This window comes from Nerophis lumbriciformis, linkage group LG17, assembly GCF_033978685.3.
Source record: "Nerophis lumbriciformis linkage group LG17, RoL_Nlum_v2.1, whole genome shotgun sequence".
NCBI lineage: Eukaryota > Metazoa > Chordata > Actinopteri > Syngnathiformes > Syngnathidae > Nerophis > Nerophis lumbriciformis.
Genome location: NC_084564.2, coordinates 4012979 through 4027932, shown reverse-complemented (window position 1 = coordinate 4027932; position 14954 = coordinate 4012979). Strand labels below are relative to the sequence as shown.

The window sequence follows — 14954 nt, the reverse complement described above, 5'->3', positions numbered from 1 at the left end:
GTTTTCGGGAGAAGCGCTGAATTTCGGGAGTCTCCCGGAAAATCCGGGAGGGTTGGCAAGTATGGACATTTTCCAACTAGCATACCAGTCAGCGTCCACTCACTCATCTTTGCACTGACTTATGCATTTGACCTGTTATGAAGGGCCAAAGGGACAACCTTAAATAAAAACCTATTACAATAACTACTTAAATGTGTCATTATTTCCTGTACTAATCAGAATTAGATGATTTCATGAATCTGTGCGGCAGCTTCATGAATACTACAATTATAATTAATTAATGACACATTTATGTAATTATTTAAATATTTCTTAAATTTTTACCCATTTGGGAAATCGGAGGTCTCAAGGTTGGCAAGTATGCTGAAGGCCTAGGTGGGAAACGCACGGCCCGCCACGGATTTCTACGATGTGCAGCAAGCCAAAAAAAAAACAACAAACGGGACCCCGGGCCGCACTTTGGACTCCACCGCTGCAATGGCTCTGCTGACAGGGCGACGTGGTCACGGCGAACGAATATGTGCACTTTAAGACTTTTAAAAGGCACTCAAGAAGAAATGACAGTTAAGAGCACTCACTGATGTCCCGCGACTCGGTGCTGCCCCCTGCAGGCACACTCGCGGCCTTCATCACGCCCATGCGTGTGAAAGTGACGATGGCGGTCCGTGCGGAGTCTCCAGCAAGCAACGACTCTGAAAATGTTCACAAAAACAAGCAATTAGCAGCAAGTAGGACTCGACGTGCTTCTTCACACTTGTTCACCACCCCAAAGTTCTTTTCTCACCTTCTTTGGCGTCCTCGCTCCGCTTCTTCTTTTCTTCTGCAATTTCACAAGCACAGGCACTAACTTGTGCACATTTTGCTAAATGAACGCCGCAAACTCCAAGATCACACAGGCCAAAGGCGTCGCGTAGGACGGAGGACAGTGGTCACCATGATGTACTGACCTATTTACTCAACACACACATACCCTAAATAATGATCTCTGTTCGAAATGTTAAAAAAAAAGGGTTTACCTGTACACATAGATATCAATATTGCATAATAAAATAGGATAAACATAGATGAGATTAGAGAATAAATACAGTATATTTATAGCGTGGTAAAGAGATAGAGAAAATTGCAATAAATAGATGGATGAGATGGATAGAGAATATACATACAAACACATGCGATGGATAATGTATATATGTATAAATAGAAACAGATACACCTAGAAATAAATAAACAGGATATGCAATAGATAAGCAAATTTAGGGCTCTTGCATAAACCATCAATGCCTTCAACTTGAGCACGCTGACGCCCCCTGCTGGTTAGGAGAGTAAAATCCTTGCAAATATTTAGTGAAAAAGTGACAAGCAATAATCACCAGTCAGTCTTAAGGAAGGCATCGTAAACTTTATAAAGAAGACACAGTCAGACTATCAACAGTCCAAACAGAACTCAAAAGACATCCGAAAGAACGTGTAAACACAAGCACGCATTATAGGGAGCAGTGTGGGTGCTGCTGCCATGGCAACAATGTACACAAATGACACTTGTTACAAGTACACAACTGTGTCCACGTGCACAATTAAAAAAAAAAGAAGAAAAAGCCACGGTGAGCGTTTGTCCAATTGTAGCTTATAAAGCTCATAAAGTTGGAACGTCGAAAACACGTCACTGTTTCCTGCTCCCTCTTTCATACCTTGTCCATCCCCCCTCTTCCCAGAGCACCTCACTCCATCTTGGACATCTCAAACTTGGTCGTGATGGTTTCCTGCCCAAGACAAAAATGAGCACTTTTATTCCCAGTGTCGGAGGCAGATATTTACATATATCCGAATTTAAGTTGTACTTCTTTCATTTCTTAGTCATATTTGAAAACAGCTCGTGTTTTCCATTTCTTCTCTTGATGCTCTGTCAGCAAGTAAACTGTGTGTGTTAACCTTGAGTTCTTTGGGATGTATTATGACTAGGGAGACGTTGTGCTTGTATTATGGCTAGGGAGGGGGAAGGAAAGAGGGGTTTTTGGCGTTGGGAAGACAGACCATTTTGGGAGGCGCAATAGAATGTTCTAGGGTTAGACTGGTCTCAAAATGTATATTGGCAAAGCTTTGAAAATATACAACAAAATACCTATTCTGTCTCCGGTGGTTTTTCAACTCAGCTTTAAGTGTCGTAAAGAGCTTGGGAGCGAATTGTGACTTGAATTCCCTGGGAGGAACAACTGGTCCAAAACGCAACACCAGCCATTATAAATAAAACAAAGTTTGTCATACATGATGCATTGGTGACAAGATGGGAGTCCCTCAAACGTCATACAAGCATCATGTGAGTCTTTGGCTGAGTGGGCATCTTAAGGATTTAACTCCACAAGTGTTCCACGTACAGGATATACGACATTGCAAAGAAAAGTGTGATAACCACAGAGCAGAACAGTTGACTTAGTGTGACGCATACTTGCCAACCTTGAGACCTCCGATTTCGGGAGGTGGGGGGCGTGGTCAGGGGTGGGGCGGGGCGTGGTTGGGGGCGTGGTTAAGAGGGGAGGAGTATATTGACAGCTAGAATTCACCAAGTCAAGTATTTCATACATATATATATATATATATATCTACATCCTGAAAATATGCAAACAAAACTGTGTTTAGATAATTGATACTTCAAACTTGCATAAATAAATCTTAAGAAATATAACATAACTTGGCTTCTGAGAGCTTCAAAATGTAATGAATAAAATGCTAAAGTTGTTGATAAACAAGCTATTATTTTAATAATTAAATATGGTCATTTTAAATGAATTATGATCATTTAAAATCAATTATTTCAAATATGTTTATTTTAATGTATAATTCTATGGCTGGATGTAATAAGGAGTCAGAAAAAATACAAATAAAAATACAATTAATGTTGATGTTTTTAGCAAAATATAGTAAAAATGTATTTCGTTTTTGTTTTTTTAATTAATAAATATATTTATTTTAAGGTAAGATAAACATAATAATACAATGTATCTCTAGTCTGGATGATTTAGTTCTTGTCACCCTGTTGTCCTCCCGTCGTGAAAAAAGGCTGTCCTCACTCAGGTCCGCATGGAGCTGGAGGGGGCGTGGCTTCCAGCTCCGGCTGAAAATCGGGAGATTTTCGGGAGAATATTTGTCCCGGGAGGTTTTCGGGAGAGGCGCTGAATTTCGGGAGTCTCCCGGAAAATTCGGGAGGGTTGGCAAGTATGATGTGACGTAGCATCCATCCATCCATTTTCTACCTCTTATTCCCTTCGGGGTCGCTGGAGCCTATCTCAGCTACAATCGAGCGGAAGGCGGGGTACACCCTGGACAAGTCGCCACCTCATCACAGATAGACAGACAACATCCACACTCACGTTCACACACTAGGGCCAATTTAGTGTTGCCAATCAACCTATCCCAGGGGTCGGCAACCCGCGGCTCCGGAGCCGCATGTGGCTCTTTGATCACTCTGATGCGGCTCAGCAGCTTACTTGCTGAACCCCCCAATTTTCCCGTGAGACTTTCGGATTTCAGTGCCTCTAAACTCTCGGGATTAATATTCACCGATTTACACCCTTACAGCTATAATAAGGGCGTGCCATGATGGTACAATATTTGGAGCCCTCTACAATTTATTTTAACAGCGTGCCAGCCTAACACTTGTTATACATTATACATTTTCTGCTTGCACACGTACGTGACAGCAAGGCAAGGCATACTTGGTCAACAGCCAGACAGGTTACACTGACGGTGACCATATAAAACAACTTTAACACTTACAAATAATGCGCCACACTTTGAACCAAAACCAAACAAGAACAAACACCCAGAATCCCATGCAGCCCTGACTCTTCCGGGCTACATTATACACCCCTGCTACACCCGGGGGTGTATAATGTATCCCGGAAGAGTTAGGGCTGCATGGGATTCTGGGTATTTGTCCTGTTGTGTTTATGTTGTGTTACGGTGCAGATGTTCTCTCGAAATGTGTTTGTCATTCTTGTTTGGTGTGGGTTCAAAGTGTGGCGCATTATTAGTAAGAGTGTTGAAGTTTTTTTTATACCGTCACCGTCAGTGTAACCTGTGTGGTTGTTGAGCAAGTATGCCTTGCTGTCACCTACGTGAGCAAGCGGAAGCCCCATACAACGTGTGGCTGATCAGGCACGCTGGTTGTAGTGAGTTCTGTATGCTATACCATCACGGAATGCAAGACGCTGACAAGCGCCATCCAATTAAAACCCGCGTTCCGCACCAGCTGTCAAATTCCATATAAAGGTGGGGGTAGCGTATCTGAGACCCCCGGTTTATACATAGCACAAAGTAAAGAAAACACTTTGTATGCAGTGTTTTTAAGTCATTAAAAATGTCAAAAAATTTCTGCGGCTCCCATTGTTTTCTATAATTTGTGAAACTGGTCAAAATGGCTCTTTGACTGGTAAAGGTTGCCGACCCCTGACCTATCCCCAGGTACATGTCTTTAGAAGGGGGAGGAAGCCGGAGTACCCGGAGGGAACCCACGCAGTCACGGGGAGGACATGCAAATTGTGGATTTTTTTTCCCGATAACAGCCATAATAAAAATAGTTTAAAAGAAACAACAACATCCATCCATCCATTTTTTTTACATTTTGGGGCCGCGGGGGTGCTGGAGCCTATCCCAGCTGCACTCGAGCGAAAGGCGGGGTACGCCCTGGACAAGTCGCCACCTCATCACAGGGCCAACACAGATAGACAGACAACATTCACACTCACATTCACACACTAGGGACCATTTAGTGTTGCCAATCAACCTATCCAACAACAAGCAAATACACTTAGAATGTGTTTTATTTTTTGTAATTTTATGGACGAGTTCTTTCACTGCACCATTTAAGGGTAGTGCTTTTGTTTTTTTTTGTTTTTTACCTTGAAAAAAAAATTTTACCTTGAAAAATTTTTTTTACTTTGAAAATCATTTTTTATCTTGAAAATCATTTTTTACCTTGAAAATCATTTTGAACCTTGAAAATCATTTTTTACCTTGAAAATCATTTTTAACTTTGAAAATCATTTTTTACATTGAAGAAAAATTTTACCTTGAAAATTTTTTTTTACCTTGAAAATCATTTTTTACCTTGAAAATCATTTTTAACCTTGGAAAAAAAAAATTTACCTTGAAAAGTTTTTTTACCTTGAATATAATTTTTTACCTTGAAAATCATTTTTTACCTTGAAAAAAAAATTTTACCTTGAAAAATTTTTTTTACTTTGAAAATCATTTTTTATCTTGAAAATCATTTTTTACCTTGAAAATCATTTTGAACCTTGAAAATCATTTTTTACCTTGAAAATCATTTTTAACTTTGAAAATCATTTTTTACATTGAAGAAAAATTTTACCTTGAAAATTTTTTTTTACCTTGAAAAATTTTTTTTACCTTGAAAATCATTTTTTACCTTGAAAATCATTTTTAACCTTGAAAATCATTTTTAATCTTGAAAAAATTTTTTTACACCTAATGCAGGTATTATATTTCCATTAGTGCCCTAGATCCATAGCGTTACTACTCGTATGGCTTCTTAATTCATCCCTTTAAGCAACGTTTGTAAGTTTTACAATATAACTAAAACTGTGTGATGTCTGTAGGAGAGTTTTCATGCATATTTAGACAAGCTACCTTAATGTAATGACATCTAGCATCGTTAGCATGAGTGAATATGCTAACCCGTTTACCAGTGTATTTGTTAGTATTAACTTACAATGGCATTCTTTTTGTATTGTTTCACAAATCCCTCAGTAAACTCACCAAAACGTCACCGTGAAGTTATTGAGTCTGTTTAGCTGAGTGTTTCTTAACCATAGGGAAGAATATCCGTTTCTCAGCTGCGGTCCATATTGGCTGCAGCGTTACTCAATTGTAATACAATTGTTCACCACTTGTGGCAGTAATGACACTATCAAACAAAGACTATATCAATACTTTCATTTGCACTTTTTCGTCAGTTGTAATGAGTCTCTTCTTACACAGTATATTTGGTTAGTATTTATTTTTCTAAATCAGTCTGACCCAGTTTACGTGTTTAGTAAATAATAATATTTGTGATTAACACAGTTGACAATGTTGCACAATGTAAGTAGGTTAGAAATCAAGAGTAAGATGAATAATTAATTGATGATATCTGTAGTAGAGAAGTTGTGCACCGAGGTCAAAAAGGTTAAGAAACCCTGGTTTAGCTGATTGAAGAGCTAGCCTTGGCGATGACTTCTGTTTTGCTTGATCAACCGTTTTACTGCCGTGTTACAGGCACTGTTTGGAAACAATGAAGGTATGTAAATAAACATTTACAAAATCTTCTATATTGGTATATATATGCGGCTTATAATCAGTTTGGTACGGCGAATATGGAAAAATATTTTTTTTCTTCTAAAGTTTGGTGGGTGTGGCTTATATCCCGGTGTGTTCTTTAGTCTGGAAAATGTGGTAATTTGCCCACCTGTTTCTCCTCCATTACATGTGGCTTATTTCACCATAGCTTTACTACACAGTAGTTAACATATTTTTACACTTGAATGACAGGTAAAAAAGCACTGTCTACAGAATTTTTTTTTTACCTTGAAATATTTTTTTTACCTTGAAAATCATTTTTTACCTTGAAAATCATTTTTTACCTTGAAAATCATTTTTAACCTTGAAAAAAAATTTTTACCTTGAAAAAAAAATTTTATCTTAAAATTTTTTTTTTATCTTGAAAATACATTTTTTTTACCTTGAAAATCATTTTTTACCTTGAAAATCATTTTTAACCTTGAAAAAAAAAATTTACGTTGAAAATTTTTTTTTACCTTGAAAATCATTTTTTACTTGAAAATCATTTTTTTACATTGAAAAAAAAATTTTACCTTGAAAATTTTTTTTTACCTTGAAAATCACTTTTTACCTTGAAAATCATTTTTTACCTTGAAAATCATTTTTTACCTTGAAAAAAAATTTTTACCTTGAAAATCATTTTTTACCTTGGAAATAATTTTTAACCTTGAAAAAAAATTTTTAACCTTGAACATTTTTTTTTACCTTGAAACATTTTTTTTACCTTAAAAAATTTTTTTACCTTAAAAATTTTTTTTACTTAGAAAATCATTTTTTACCTTGAAAATCATTTTTAACCTTGAAAAAAAATTTTTACCTTGAAGTTTTTTTTACCTTGAAAATCATTTTTTACCTTGAAAATCATTTTTTACCTTGAAAAAAAAAATTTACCTTGAAAATTTTTTTTTACTTTGAAAATCATTTTTTACCTTGAAAATCATTTTGAACCTTGAAAATCATTTTTTACCCTGAAAATCATTTTTTACCTTGAAAATCATTTTTAACTTTGAAAATCATTTTTTACATTGAAGAAAAATTTTACCTTGAAAATTTTTTTTTACCTTGAAAACATTTTTTTACCTTGAAAATCATTTTTTACCTTGAAAATCATTTTTTACCTTGAAATTTTTTTTTTACCTTAAAAATTATTTTTTACCTTGAAAATCATTTTTTTTACCTTGAAAATAATTTTTTACCTTGAAAATCATTTTTAACCTTGAACATTTTTTTTTACCTTGAGACCTTTGAGACACTTGTGATTTAGGGCTATATAATTAAAGATTGATTGATTGATTGATTGATTGAAAAACATTTTTTTACCTTAAAAATTTTTTTTACTTAGAAAATCATTTTTTACCTTGAAAATCATTTTTAACCTTGAAAAAAAAATTTACCTTGAAAAGTTTTTTTTACCTTGAAAATCATTTTTTTACCTTGAAAATCATTTTTTACCTTGAAAAAAAAAAGTTTACCTTGAAAAATTTTGTTTACTTTGAAAATCATTTTTTACCTTGAAAAAAAAATTTACCTTGAAAAGTTTTTTTTACCTTGAAAATCATTTTTTACCTTGAAAATCATTTTTTACCTTGAAAAAAAGTGTACCTTGAAAAAAATTTTTTACTTTGAAAATCATTTTTTACCTTGAAAATCATTTTTTACCTTGAAAATCATTTTGAACCTTGAAAATCATTTTTTACCTTGAAAATAATTTTTTACCTTGAAAATCATTTTTAACTTTGAAGAAAAATTTTACTTTGAACATTTTTTTTTACCTTGAAAATTTTTTTTTACCTTGAAAATCATTTTTTACCTTGAAAATCATTTTTTACCTTGAAAATCATTTTTAACCTTGAAAAAAATTTTTTACACCTAATGCAGGTATTATATTTCCATTAGTGCCCTAGATAGTTAAACCTAAGAACAGAAAATGTGTTTTTTTCTGCCGCTATCTACACGTTTCATTTATAAAGCACTACATAAAGAGCTGTGTAACAGTAGAATAGTGTAAACACAACATATGGATCTTTGAGCTATGTGTGCGTGTTCATCTGCAAATAAATGCTGACAAAGATTGTTCTTTCTCGCAGGCGAGTCACGTGACTCACCTCGTCAGAGTCCAACAAGGGGGGCAGGGCGCTGTGGAGAGGAAGACATAGCATGACGGTTACGACAACACACGCCGCCGCATCACGTGGCCACTTACACGTCCGCCATGGATGTTGGGATGTTGTCCTCCACCCATTTAAGGTCCTCATCCTGCAGAGAAGACGCACTGGTCACTTCCTTAGGGACACCATCCAACCAGCTAACGAAAATAACGCAAACTTTTTATTGTCGCTGTCGGATAGCTAGTCCTTTAACATCCATCCATTTTCTACCGCTTGTCCCTTTCGGGGTCACGGGGGGTGCTGGAGCCTATCCCAGCTGCATTCGGGCGGAAGGCGGCGTAGACTCTAAAAAAGTGGCCACCTCAGTCCTTTAACATGTCTTTGTAATATTTTGACCCGCGGTGTAATCCACCAAAAATTTTTTTACCACTTTGTTGGCTTTGGCTGCGCCGTTGGTGTCGTTTTTCATGCCCCGCATCTTCATGCCCTCTGCAGACACACAAAAACAAACGCATCCAAAACATGAAGGACAGGAAGTTTGTTCAGAGTTAACGAGGAAAGAAACAGTAATGGCTGACCAAAAGCTTCAGTCAACATAGGCTCCGCCTCCTCCTCGTTCTCTTCATCACTCACGTCATCCACCAGAGGGCTGAAAGCGTACCTGGGACAGACACACACACATTTGATCTTATAAACTTGAATGAAAATTATTTTTGCAATGGCATCGCCACACTGGCCTACCTCTGATTATTAGCTGATGGTCGCCATAGGAACATGATGACCAATAGGATGGCGGAGAACAGAAAGCGCCAGAAAGCATCATCAATCCAAAGTTCGCGCCAGTCCTACACACACACAACACACATTTAAACAACAAACTTTGTGTAGAGCAGAGGTGTCCAATGTGCGGCCCGCAGCACATTCTAAAAATCCTATTTTAAAAAAAAATTAATAAAGAGCATACAGGTGAAATGTAATAACAAAAAGTCGCAATGTTGACTAATAACACAAAGCTGCCATGCAGGCTGTTTGTCTTTAAAACTGCCATTTGCCAAAAAATAATAATCAAAATCAATGTTGTTATAAATTACTGACCTTTTAAAGGGGAACTGCACATTTTGAAAGACATGATGGACGATGGATGGATTTTTTTTTAATGCATTCTAAATATTAAATAAATTCGATCAAAAGTTTGCTTACAATGGGGCTTATGGGAGCTGTTCAATTCAGCCTATAGAGCCAAACACCTTTATTTAATACATGATGTAAGTCATACTTGCCAACCTTGAGACCTCCGATTTCGGGAGGTGGGGGGTGGGGGCGTGGTGGGGGGTGGGGCGGAGTATATTGACAGCTAGAATTCACCAAGTCAAGTATTTCATACACACACATATATATATATAGATATCTACATCCTGAAAATATGCAAACAAAGCTGTGTTTAGATAATTAATACTTCAAACTTGCATAAATAAATATTAAGGAATATAACATAACTTGGCTTCTGAGAGTTTCAAAATGTAATAAACAAGCAATTATTTTAATAATTAAATATGGTCATTTTAAATGAATTATTATGATAATTTAAAATCAATTATTTGAAATATGTTTATTTTAATGTATAATTCTATGGCTGGATGTAATAAGGAGTCACGAAAAAATACAAATAAAAATACAATTAATTTTGATGTTTTTAGCAAAATATAGTAAAAATGTATTTAGTTTTTTTTTTTTTTTTAATTAATAAATATATTTAATTAATACAATTTATCTCTAGTCTGGATGATTTAGTTCTTGTCACCCTGTTGTCCTCCCGTCATGAAAAAAGGCTGTCCTCACTCAGGTCCAGGTTGGAGCTGGAGGGGGCGTGGCTTCCAGCTCCGGCTGAAAATCGGGAGATTTTCGGGAGAATATTTGTCCCGGGAGCTTTTCGGGACAGGCGCTGAATTTCGGGAGTCTCCCGGAAAATTCGGGAGGGTTGGCAAGTATGATGTAAGTATGTATATATGTAATGTAGTCACGGGCACATTTATAATAACATTAATATTTACGTATTTTGATCATTTTAAGCATACGCATCACTTTTTTTTCTTCATCACTGATTTCTGCTTACTGTACACTTGATGAGAGCCAACAAACATAATAAAACACCACTTACTGTATAATGTCTGCTGTCATTAGAATGTTGACTGCTAGGATGTTCATATATTCCCATTTTGATGAAAAATGTCTCATAAACCTTGCAAAGAAACATGTCATTCTCGCCAGTTCCAGGCCTCAAAAGGTAGTCAAAGTGTCCCAACTTGTTGGATTATATCCTCAGTCATCTACAGGTAAAAGCCAGTAAATTAGAATATTTTGAAAAACTTGATTTATTTCAGTAATTGCATTCAAAAGGTGTAACTTGTACATTATATTTATTCATTGCACACAGACTGATGCATTCAAATGTTTATTTCATTTAATTTTGATGATTTGAAGTGGCAACAAATGAAAATCCAAAATTCCGTGTGTCACAAAATTAGAATATTACTTAAGGCTAATACAAAAAAGGGATTTTTAGAAATGTTGGCCAACTGAAAAGTATGAAAATGAAAAATATGAGCATGTACAATACTCAATACTTGGTTGGAGCTCCTTTTGCCTCAATTACTGCGTTAATGCGGCGTGGCATGGAGTCGATGAGTTTCTGGCACTGCTCAGGTGTTATGAGAGCCCAGGTTGCTCTGATAGTGGCCTTCAACTCTTCTGCGTTTTTGGGTCTGGCATTCTGCATCTTCCTTTTCACAATACCCCACAGATTTTCTATGGGGCTAAGGTCAGGGGAGTTGGCGGGCCAATTTAGAACAGAAATACCATGGTCCGTAAACCAGGCACGGGTAGATTTTGCGCTGTGTGCAGGCGCCAAGTCCTGTTGGAACTTGAAATCTCCATCTCCATAGAGCAGGTCAGCAGCAGGAAGCATGAAGTGCTCTAAAACTTGCTGGTAGACGGCTGCGTTGACCCTGGATCTCAGGAAACAGAGTGGACCGACACCAGCAGATGACATGGCACCCCAAACCATCACTGATGGTGGAAACTTTACACTAGACTTCAGGCAATGTGGATCCTGTGCCTCTCCTGTCTTCCTCCAGACTCTGGGACCTCGATTTCCAAAGGAAATGCAAAATTTGCTTTCGTCAGAAAACATGACTTTGGACCACTCAGCAGCAGTCCAGCTTTTTTTTTCCTTAGCCCAGGTGAGACGCTTTTCGCGCTGTTTCTTGGTCAACAGTGGCTTGACACGAGGTATGCGGCAGTTGAAACCCATGTCTTTCAAGCGTCTCTTGGTGGTGGATCTTGAAGCACTGACTCCAGCAGCTGTCCACTCCTTCTGAATCTCCCCCACATTTTTGAATGGGTTTTTTTTCACAATCTTGACCAGGGCGCGGTGATCCCTATCGCTTGTACACTTTTTCTGACCACAGTTTTTCCTTCCCTTTGCCTCTCCATTAATGTGTTTGGACACAGAGCTCTGAGAACAGCCAGCCTCTTCAGCAATAACCTTTTGTGTCTTTCCCTCCTTGTGCAATGTGTCGATGGTTGCCTTTTGGACAGCTGTCAAATCTGAAGTCTTCCCCATGTTTGTGTAGGCTTCAGAACTGGACTGAGAGACCATTTAAAGCCCTTTGCAGGTGTTTTGAGTTAATCAGCTGATTAGTTTGTGGCACCAGGTGTCTTCAAAATTTAACCCTTACACAATATTCTAATTTTGTGACACGGAATTTTGGATTTTCATTTGTTGCCACTTCAAATCATCAAAATTAAATGAAATAAACATTTGAATGCATCAGTCTGTGTGCAATGAATAAATATAATGCACAAGTTACACCTTTTGAATGCAATTACTGAAATAAATCAAGTTTTTCAAAATATTCTAATTTACTGGCTTTTACCTGTACTTTTCAGGTAAGAGGCATGATTTATGATCTACAATAAACTTATAAGGAGCAGGGAAGACCACTCCATGATGTTAACATATGCACACACAAAAGTGATCACGGCGCAGCTATAAATAGTTTGTGTGCGTTAGCGCTTATAATAACAATATCACTAATACTTGGTTAATATTCAAGTCACGAAATGTAAATGGAGTATTGTTGGCACTTTTTGAATGGTTATTTATCGGATTTCATGGGCGTAATAGTGGAGCGCCCATTGGCTATGCTGTAAGGGGACTTTTATTTACAATTTAGAATGCATTAAAAAAAATCCATCCGTCATCATGTCTTTCATAATGATTGTGAACAATAGGCAAAATTCCAAAAAAGTGAAGTAATTGGAGCCCTTCCACTTTTAAATATTTTTTGGGAAACATATTGCATTGTGTTTTCCATAAAAAAACTATAAAGTTTTCACAAAGAGCCCATCCATCCATCCATTTTCTACCGCTTATTCCCTTTGGGGTCGCGTGGGGCGCTGGAGCCTATCTCAGCTACAATCGGGCGGAAGGCGGTGTACACCCTGGACAAGTCGCCACCTCATCGCCGTTTCACAAAGAGCATTAAACAAAACAAACACAAAAAAGCAATAAAAACTTATAATAGGGACGGCATGGCTCGGTTGGTAGAGCGGCCCTGCTAGCAAACTGAGGGTTTTGGTTTCGATGCCCTGCTTCCACCCTCCTAGTCACGTCCGTTGTGTCCTTGAGCAAGACACTTCACCCTTGCTCCTGATGGGTTGTGGTTAGGGCCTTGCATGGGAGCTCCCGCCATTAGTGTGTGAATGTGTGTATGAATATGTGTGTGTGTGAATGTGGAAATAGTGTTAAAGCACTTTGAGTACCTTGAAGGTAGAAAAGCGCTATATAAGTATAACCCATTTACCAATATAATTGACGGATAGATCTAAGTTAATATTGATGTTTAAGTGTTGAAAGTAAAATAATAAAAAATAATATAGGACTTACGTTTAACACTTTTGTGAGTGGGGCCCTTTTGGGTCCCTGAGAATTTTAGTGGGATTTAAAAAAAATACTGTGTTTGCTCAACAAATAATAATGAATACAAAATAATGTCATAAATTATTGACCTATTTAAGACTCCAATTACTTCACATTTAATATTCCACTTAGATTCTTTTTTTTGCCAAAAAAACAGGGTTTTCTTTAAAGGGGAACATTATCACCAGACCTATGTAAGCGTCAATATATACCTTGATGTTGCAGAAAAAAGACCATATATTTTTTTAACCGATTTCCGAACTCTAAATGGGTGAATTTTGGCGAATTAAACGCCTTTCTAATATTCGCTCTCGGAGCGATGACGTCACATCGGGAAGCAATCCGCCATTTTCTCAAACACCGAGTCAAATCAGCTCTGTTATTTTCCGTTTTTTCGACTGTTTTCCGTACTTTGGAGACATCATGCCTCGTCGGTGTGTTGTCGGAGGGTGTAACAACACCAACAGGGACGGATTCAAGTTGCACCAGTGGCCCAAAGATGCCAAAGTGGCAAGAAATTGGACCTTTGTTCCGCACACTTTACCGACGAAAGCTATGCTACGACAGAGATGGCAAGAATGTGTGGATATCCTGCGACACTCAAAGCAGATGCATTTCCAACCATAAAGTCAAAGAAATCTGCCGCCAGACCCCCCTTGAATCTGCCGGAGTGTGTGAGCAATTCAGGGACAAAGGACCTCGGTAGCACGGCAAGCAATGGCGGCAGTTTGTTCCCGCAGACGAGCGAGCTAAACCCCCTGGATGTCTTGGCTCACATCGTCCCTTATGCAACCGAAGATGATCAAGAGAAGAATATTGACCCTAGCTTCCCTGGCCTGCTGACATGAGGGTATGTCTACAGAATATATTAATTGATGAAAATTGGGCTGTCTGCACTCTCAAAGTGCATGTTGTTGCCAAATGTATTTCATATGCTGTAAACCTAGTTCATAGTTGTTAAGTTTCCTTTAATGCCAAACAAACACATACCAATCGTTGGTTAGAAGGCGATCGCCGAATTCGTCCTTGCTTTCTCCCGTGTCGCTGGCTGTCGTGTCGTTTTCGTCGGTTTCGCTTGCATACGGTTCAAACCGATATGGCTCAATAGCTTCAGTTTCTTCTTCAATTTCGTTTTTGCTACCTGCCTCCACACTACAACCATCTGTTTCAATACATTCGTAGTCTGTTGAATCGCTTAAGCCGCTGAAATCCGAGTCTGAATCCGAGCTAATGTCGCTATAGCTTGCTGTTCTTTCCGCCATGTTTGTTTGTGTTGGCATCAATATGTGACGTCACAGGAAAATGGACGGGTGGTTAAAATCAGGCACTTTGAAGCTTTTTTTAGGGATATTGCGTGATGGGTAAAATTTTGAAAAAAACTTCGAAAAATATAATAAGCCACTGGGAACTGATTTTTAATGGTTTTAACCATTCTGAAATTGTGATAATGTTCCCCTTTAACAAAAATGGCAATAACCATAAACAAAAAAATTAAAACGTTATATCAACAGATAGATCTAACGTTAATC

General features: G+C 37.5%; 1 protein-coding gene across 2 annotated transcripts in view; it reads right to left on the bottom strand.

Annotated features, from left to right (window-relative positions):
* Positions 1 to 1379: 1379 nt before the first annotated feature.
* The window catches only part of LOC133614371 (transmembrane protein 87A), a 49370-nt gene continuing 35795 nt past the window's right edge, over positions 1380 to 14954 (bottom strand). For both annotated transcript variants that reach the window (XM_061972272.1, XM_061972271.1), the window contains 6 exons: positions 9186 to 9289; positions 9023 to 9105; positions 8872 to 8933; positions 8540 to 8592; positions 8442 to 8472; positions 1380 to 1760 (listed from right to left, as the gene is read on the bottom strand). In XM_061972272.1, the coding sequence (XP_061828256.1) occupies positions 1719 to 1760; positions 8442 to 8472; positions 8540 to 8592; positions 8872 to 8933; positions 9023 to 9105; positions 9186 to 9289 (375 nt within the window). In that variant the 3' untranslated portion in view covers positions 1380 to 1718. The remainder of the gene's footprint in view (positions 1761 to 8441; positions 8473 to 8539; positions 8593 to 8871; positions 8934 to 9022; positions 9106 to 9185; positions 9290 to 14954) is intronic.